This window comes from Brienomyrus brachyistius, chromosome 16 (genome assembly GCF_023856365.1).
Source record: "Brienomyrus brachyistius isolate T26 chromosome 16, BBRACH_0.4, whole genome shotgun sequence".
Classification (NCBI taxonomy): domain Eukaryota; kingdom Metazoa; phylum Chordata; class Actinopteri; order Osteoglossiformes; family Mormyridae; genus Brienomyrus; species Brienomyrus brachyistius.
Window position 1 is genome coordinate 1,570,301 of NC_064548.1, and position 7,773 is coordinate 1,578,073.

The window sequence follows — 7,773 nt, forward strand, 5'->3', positions numbered from 1 at the left end:
AATACCACCTCCTCTGTTTTTGTATTTTTGTAGATTTTGTTCCCTTGTGTTTCATTTGTATCAGTTTTCTAGTTCCTGTGTTTTGATTTGTATTCGGTTTTGGTTTTTGCTTTTGTGCCCCTGATTGTGTCTTTACCTGCCTGTTATTCCCCTGCGTTAGATTTGGTTTCCCTGTTTCTGTTAGTTTCTTAGGTTCCCTGTTTGATTGTTTGATTCCCTAGTTCCCTGAGTTTATTATTAGTTTCACCTGATGTCTGTTTTCTTGTGCTAGTCCTTGTGTATTCTACCCTGATTGCTCGTTGTCCTGCACCCTCCCTGATTGGTTAATCGTTTTCACCTGTCCTGTATTATCCTTTTTAACCTTTTGTATTTAAGTTCCTGATCCTGCTCAGTTCTTCCTGGAGTCATTGATGTTATATGATGTTGAATGTGTTTTGTTATTTGTCGCCCAACTGCCCCTTGTTGCCCTGACCTTTAGTAGTTAGTCTTCGTTTTTTCCCCTTTAGTTTTGACCCCTTGTGGTCCATTGTTTTGTTAATAAACCCCCATGTTCCTGTGAGCCGCCAGTGGGTCATCCACTTTCTGTTCCTGCTTGCTCCATTCCTCACTCCTGTGAGAAATCTGCCTGGATTCATGACAATGAAAGTATATCATATTAGGCTCCCAACCCTGATCTATCTAATTTTGTTGAATATGTTCCACATTTTTAAGGCCCCTATCACTCAGAGGCCCTTGTAATCGTCCTAACACCCCCCCCCCCCCCCCCCCCCGCCCCCTTTACAGCGTCCCTGTCCGAGTGTGTCTTATACATTCCCCCATATACCAGGCACCTCAACCACTATCCTTCATATAGTCAGGGCATATACTATAACACTACAGCCAACTTACAAGCAGGTTCACTGAAGCACTTAAGATAACACCTTTGACCTGAAAGTGGGATCTGACTCATGCACTAGGTGTCAAGTGAACTGCTATGTGATGTTGCTGTTTCATTGCTTGCCATAGCCTAAACATGTGCCCTTTGTCTGGGGGCAGACCTTGCTAGGACCCAAATGCACATTTTGCTGAGTCACTGGTTTGCTCTAGGAAGATGGACATCCACGTCTTCCTAGGAAGATGGACATCCATTGTTCTGCTTCCAGGTTTCATAAATTTTGGTCTGAATAGCCATTTTGACAATTGCATGAAGGAGCATAGTACTGCAAAAAGAGCACTATTCATTGTTCACATGATTAGGGTGATTCATGGTGTATACTCATTTGGGCATAAAGAAAACACCTGTTGTTAGCATTTTAAAATAGCTTTTGAGAAGACTACTTATTTTCCTTTGAATTGAAAAACATCATCATGTTAAGGCTGATTTATACTTCTGTGTAGAATCCAAGCAGTTGATATGCCATGAGTGCGGTGTAGCTGCTTATCCTACATCATAGCCTGACACGCACCTCCTCAGAAACGTAACTATAAGCCATGTGACTAATGATAGTGTGTATACCATGCAAAACAATACATCAGCCTTTAGTCTGGAATAGGACAGCTTGTGGTGTAAACACCATTGCTGTTCTTTTATAAGGCCACATCACTATTTTTATATATAGTTTCCCTGCAGACACTTTGATCCAAAGCAATAGATATTTTTTTTACCTGTTTATACAGATAGTGGCATCCCATGCAGGATGGTTCCTGTCTTGTGCCCTGTGCTTCCTGGTATAAGCTACAGGAGTTTCCTGGGATAAGATACATGCAGTGCTACAAGAAATGTGTAAATGATTCGAATTCACCCACAACCCTGGAGAATATACTACTACTAATAATAATAATAATAATAATAATAATAATAAATAATGATGATGATGGTCATTATAATTATTATTATTAATTGTTGTCATCAGATTATTTGGTCTGGTTAGAACGTGACGAACATTATATTAACCAAAGAGCGGCTCGATGGAGCGAGCAGTCGTGACGGCACTCAGAGAGAGGAGGCGTCATCTTCCTTTTTACTGTCAGTGCCAACACAGTCTTTCCAGCAGAAACGCGTTCACCTCCTACGAAGACGGACGAGGTAATTTGAGAAAACAGCGACAGGGGGAGGATGCAAGCTGAAACAGAAGCTAAACTGGGAACAAAGAAACGGGAGCAGCTCTATTTGATGTGAACACGAGGGAGCTTTTTGGACTTGGGGGGGGGGAAAAGTTCTACAACGGGCTACTAAGTAGGAGCTTTCCTGGAAAAAAAAAACCGATAAACGCCCTTTCCAAATAGTCAATCGACTGGAAATGAGCGATTATGAATCGCTAATGGGATAAAGATGGAATTGCCAGAGAGTTGTGGAAATTAGAAGAATCTCTGATGAAATCCGAATGGAGTAGAGAATGAGCATGGACAGAGCGCGTGTCCCCGGCATCCAGCCCTGCTGGACCTTCCTCAGGGATACACTGCTCATTTGTCTGTTCGTCGGTAAGATTAATTTAATAGTGACATTGTATGCCAACTTTTCAATATTTAATAACCACAGAAGGTCGTCAGGTGTGTTCGTCCGCGTTATTGAGATAAGTGTAGTGCTCAAATAAGAACGCAATGATATTCATCTTTTATTTAGTTTAGGTTCTGTAAGCGGGCACTGCGTATTGTTAACTGTGAATTTCATGCCAGCTGTTGGCACTGCGTTCCCGAAGCGCAGTAAGCCTACATGGTTCAATACGATTGAACAGTTTTTAAACACGTACTTTGCGTAATTTACATTTGTTCTCTACACATTCTTGAAGCAGTTTTCTTATTTGAATTCAGGAAGAACACTTTTACAGACACTGTCGCTACACGTTTCAATTTTAGGTTGTTTGGCGCAAACTTAATATTTAGCGACAAGCTAGAATTCCGGCGACCAACACTGCACACATTGAAACAAACCTAAAATGACCCTCGGAAGACGGGCTCCAGGTGTAACATACAGCGCATTTCCAACTCTGCTTTGCCAAGTTATTGCTTTATAACCCATGTAGTCGTGGCGGGGCTTCAGTCTTTGTCTCACGGTGTTGAGCCGCTGTGTTCCGAGGTGATGCGGTGGGGAGTCCCCAAACCGGAAATGAGCCCATACTGAGCATTGCTGTTATGCACCTCAACCCCACGGGACTGAAATATTAGCTATTGGACAGTAACTTTGTAGACGAAGTTTCTAGATACTATTTGGTGACCCAGAGATCTTAAGCAACTTGCCTACACCCCCTATTACACATCACCTAGAGCTATTGGTGAATTTCTACCAGGAAAGAGTGAGACAGTGAAAACAACATTCCTCTTGTGCAGTGAACACTAGACCTGTTTTTTTTCTCCACAATTTTTTGACGTGCATCTCCAGCTTCCTTTGTTGGCCATTTGTATGCATTCTTGAAGCAGTTTTACCACCTGCCAAGTGGGTTCTGTTTCTTAGTGATGGAACTTCTCTCTGACAGGTGGGAGTTTGGCCCAGTGTGAGGACTGCCTGGACTACTGTTGTGAGGGATCATCTCCCTTCTGCTGCTCGTACTACGCCTACGTGGGGGATGTTCTTTCGTAAGCGGTTTCTTTCTGACCCTTTTCTTCTGTGTGTCACTCTAGTGTGAGGCTCTCTTCTCTATGTGTGGGTGTGTTATAGAAGAATGGCCATTTCAGGTCTCACTTCATTACTGATGCATGTGGGTTGTTTTCCTAAACTTGTGGAAATATTGTTTGGGAGCAGGTCCACATATAGAAAGTATGACAAAAACTAAAAACTCTCACAAGGTAAAATGTCTTTTTTTTAATTATCACTTTTTTCGTTTACTTAAATATTCAGATATTTCTATTGTTAGTTTTCCTATGCTTTTGAGTTTTTCCAGTAGTGATAGGAATCATGTATTGTGTTAAAATGAGAGTCTATATGGAGCCCCTGCAATGCTGGGTCTATATTTCTGTGTGTTTCAGGGGCACAGCTATTTCAGGGATCGTGTTCGCTGTTGTTTTTGTCATGGGTGCTGCGGCTGGCATTTTCTTATGCGTGTGCATGTGTGTGAAAAATGGGCGTAGTTCCAGAGTAGATGTCCTCAGAGCTTCCCACATCAACACCATCACCCAAGGATATCCAGGTATTACCTAAATTATATACCTATATTAGAAAATAATTAGTGGTTATTAGAACTATATCTTAGTTTGAGAGCCGGCAGTGTGTTGATATGATGTTGAAATGGCACTCCAGATTCTCTCACAAAAAATGTCACCAGCATTTGTCACCTTTCTGATCATATCCATTGATTTTTTTTAAATCTATCCTGTACAATTTACAGTTAAATTAAAGGGTAAATACAGATTACAGATTAAGTATATGTTTCAAATGTATGACCGATGCTGTCGTAACTATCTTACAATATGAATAATAATATACAGTGGAACAGTGGCATCCCCTGTACTTTGAGGAGCTAATGCCATATAATTATTTCTTTTTTAAGCTATATCTCATGACTTTCCTTTTTAGTTTGCTGCTATCACTAACCTTCTAAGCACCCATGGTGGCTTATTTAAAAACAAATTAAGAGTATCAAAAGCAAAAAAACACAAGAATATTCACAGCACAATTAAGCAGAGATGTTCACTATGTGAGTGTTACCGGTAGACTGACTCATATACAGGTATTCTCTCCTTTGTTTATCTGTAAATAGATGCATGCTTTGTCAGACACATTTTAGCGCAAAAGGGTTGGTTGATTGAGAACCAATACATTGGACAACCAAGACATTTTTTAACCGAACAATATGGTCAAGAACTGAATGCTACGATATTTTATATCAATAACAATGATGTGGTTTGTTCTGGAGTGTGCTGAGATATTTATGGTGACATCCCAAGTAGCTTGAAAGTGACCTCTTATCTGTGGGACTCCTTATGAATGGAGAGCACATTTCAGCAAGTATCATTGAGTGTGATGGCTTTTTATATGCATTTGCTATTTCAGGTCCACCTCCACCTTACACCTACGACTATGAGATGTTCCCCCACCATGTCCCTCCTCCACCCTACACCCCAACCCCACCCAGGATGACCAGCTACCCTCCTCCTCCTCCTTACCCAGGGCATACTTGGAAGTAACCATGCCCCATCCCAAAGTGCCTCATAGGTTCTGAAGACCTATGACTTCTGTGGAAGCATAGGCTGGCCTAGTTTACATTGCTGGTTCTCTGTGGCAGCCTTTTAACATCAAAGAAGCTGTTGCTGCCTAACTCGAAATAGGGACCTTCTCCGAAGAAACATGAATCACTCACGTACTTATGGTTAATGCAGGTGTGACTGTGTAGGGCCACACATTCAGCAAAGAACTGCAGACTTTTATGTTCACCAGATTATTATACACTACTGGTCAGAATGCTACACTGAGCCTGGGTGGCAGCTAGAGAGTGAGCCAGAACATACTACTACACTTTGGTGACTGTGCACTTTCCCCCTGTTGGATTTAAAGAAAACTCATTGTTTTCTGTCATCCTTATAGCGAAGGAGCTTTTTTTGTGTGTCTAATGAATGAATGTATATAAATCTGTATGTATAAATTGCTCATATGATAAAATATTCAGCAATAAGATCTAATTTTAAGTCATGAAATAAAGATCCTGTTGACCAGAAGTGTCTAGAATGTTGTGGTATGTGTATTGCTAGGCTGTTGCCAAGGGTCTACAAACACCACCAAAAACATCAGCTGGAACACCCAAATAAAATCTTTCAGTCTGAAGAAAAAGGGATATGTGTGTATATATGTATTATGTACCTTTTTTTCACATGGTCAGCTTTGGCTGTAGGATGTTCCAGCTACACAAACTGATCCACACTCTAGAGAAAGACTTTGATGCCTCCATTCTCCTCTTGTTTCTACTCTTTACAATGCATTCACTGTGTGGTGTAATGTCATACCTCTTTTTCCAGTTATAAAATGTATTAATTGTATTAACTTATTTGTTGGTCAGCTACAGCTACACAGGATGGTTAAATAATTACTTTGTATTAGTAGTAAAAATTAAACAAAAGCTGTTGTAATCAACCCACTACTTTAATGAACTTGCTCTGTTCTGCTGTTCATAATCATTCCAGTCATGGTGCCACCTACAGTATGATAAAATATACTACATATCCCATTATTAGAACGCATTGCAAGGATTAAGTGCTTCATGAAAACAACATTAGCAACAATTACAGTGGAGATCGAAAGTTTAGGCACCCCAAGTAAAAATGTGTATTAATGTGCATAAAGAAGCCAAGGAAAGATGGAAACATCCCCAAAAGCCATCAAAATGCAAATGAGACATTCTTATAATATAAAAAAGTTGGATTTTATTTTCATCATTTGCACTTTCAAAATAATAGAAAACCAAATAATGGTGTCTGCAAAAGTTTGGGCACCCTGCAGAGTTAATACCTTGTACTGCCCCCTCTGGAAAGCTGAGACCTGACAGTGTCAGGGACTGTTCACAATCATTGTGTGGAAAGACCAGGTGTTGTCAATCTCAAAGGTTTTAAATGCCCAGACTCATCTGGCATTGCTACAACAATCAGCACCATGGGTTCTTCTAAGCAATTGTCTAGAACACTGAAACTGAAAATAGTTGATGCTCACAAAGCAGGAGAAAGCTATAAGAAGATAGCAAAGCGTTTTCAAATGTCAATATCCTCTGTTCGGAATGTAATTAATGGCAGTCATCAGGAACCGTGGAAGTTAAATTAAGAACTGGAAAACCAAGAAAAATATCAGACAGAACAGCTTGCAGGATTGTGAGAAAAGCAATTCAAGAACCACGTCTGACTGCACGATCCCTCCAGAAAGATCTGGCAGACACTGAAGTTGTGGTACACCACTCCACTATAAAGAGATACTTGTACAAATATGGTCTACATGGAAGAGTCATACGAAGAAAACCTCTTCTGCGTCCATACCACAAAAATCAGCGTTTGAAGTTCGCAAAAGAACATATAGATAAGCCCGACGCATTTTGGAAACAAGTTCTGTGGACCGATGAGGTTAAAATTGAAGTTTTTGGCCGGAATGAACAAAGGTATGTTTGGAGAAAAAAGGGCACAGAGTTTAATGAAAAGCACCTCTGTCCAGCTACTAAGCATGGGGGTGGATCAATCATGCTTTGGGGTTGTATTGCAGCCAGTGGCACAGGGAACATTTCACGAGTAGAAGGAAAAATGGATTCAATAAAATTTCAGCAAATTTTGGATGCCAACTTGATGCCATCTGTGAAAAAGCTGAAGTTAAAGAGAGGATGGCTTCTACAGATGGATAATGATCTGAAACACACCTCATAATCAATGGTGGATTACATGAAGAGGCGTAAACGGAAAGTTTTGCCATGGCCTTCACAACCTCCTGACCTTAACATAATTGAGAATCTATGGATAGACCTTAAAAGAGCAGTGTGTAACAGGCAGCCCAGAAATCTCAAACAACTGGAAGACTTTTGTAAGGAAGAATGGGCGAAGATACCTCAAACAAGAATTGAAAGACTCTTGGCTGGCTACAAAAAGCATTTACAAGCTGTAATACTTTCCAGAGGGGGCAGTACAAGGTATTAACTCTGCAGGGTGCCCAAACTTTTGCAGACACCGTTATTTGGTTTTCTGTTATTTTGAAAGTGTAAATGATGAAAATAAAATCCAACTTTTTTTTGACATATTATAAGAATGTCTCATTTGCATTTTGATGGCTTTTGGGGATGTTTCCATCTTTCCTTGGCTTCTTTATGCACATTAATACACATTTTTACTTGGGGT

General features: G+C 40.4%; 1 protein-coding gene across 1 annotated transcript; it reads left to right on the forward strand.

Moving 5' to 3' along the window:
- Positions 1–2,012: 2,012 nt before the first annotated feature.
- Positions 2,013–5,628, forward strand: LOC125709975 (cysteine and tyrosine-rich protein 1-like). Its single transcript, XM_048979076.1, has 4 exons — positions 2,013–2,460; positions 3,453–3,552; positions 3,943–4,103; positions 4,967–5,628. Exons 1-4 carry the CDS (start codon positions 2,376–2,378, stop codon positions 5,098–5,100), a joined length of 480 nt encoding a protein of 159 aa, XP_048835033.1. The 5' UTR covers positions 2,013–2,375; the 3' UTR covers positions 5,101–5,628.
- Positions 5,629–7,773: the final 2,145 nt, after the last annotated feature.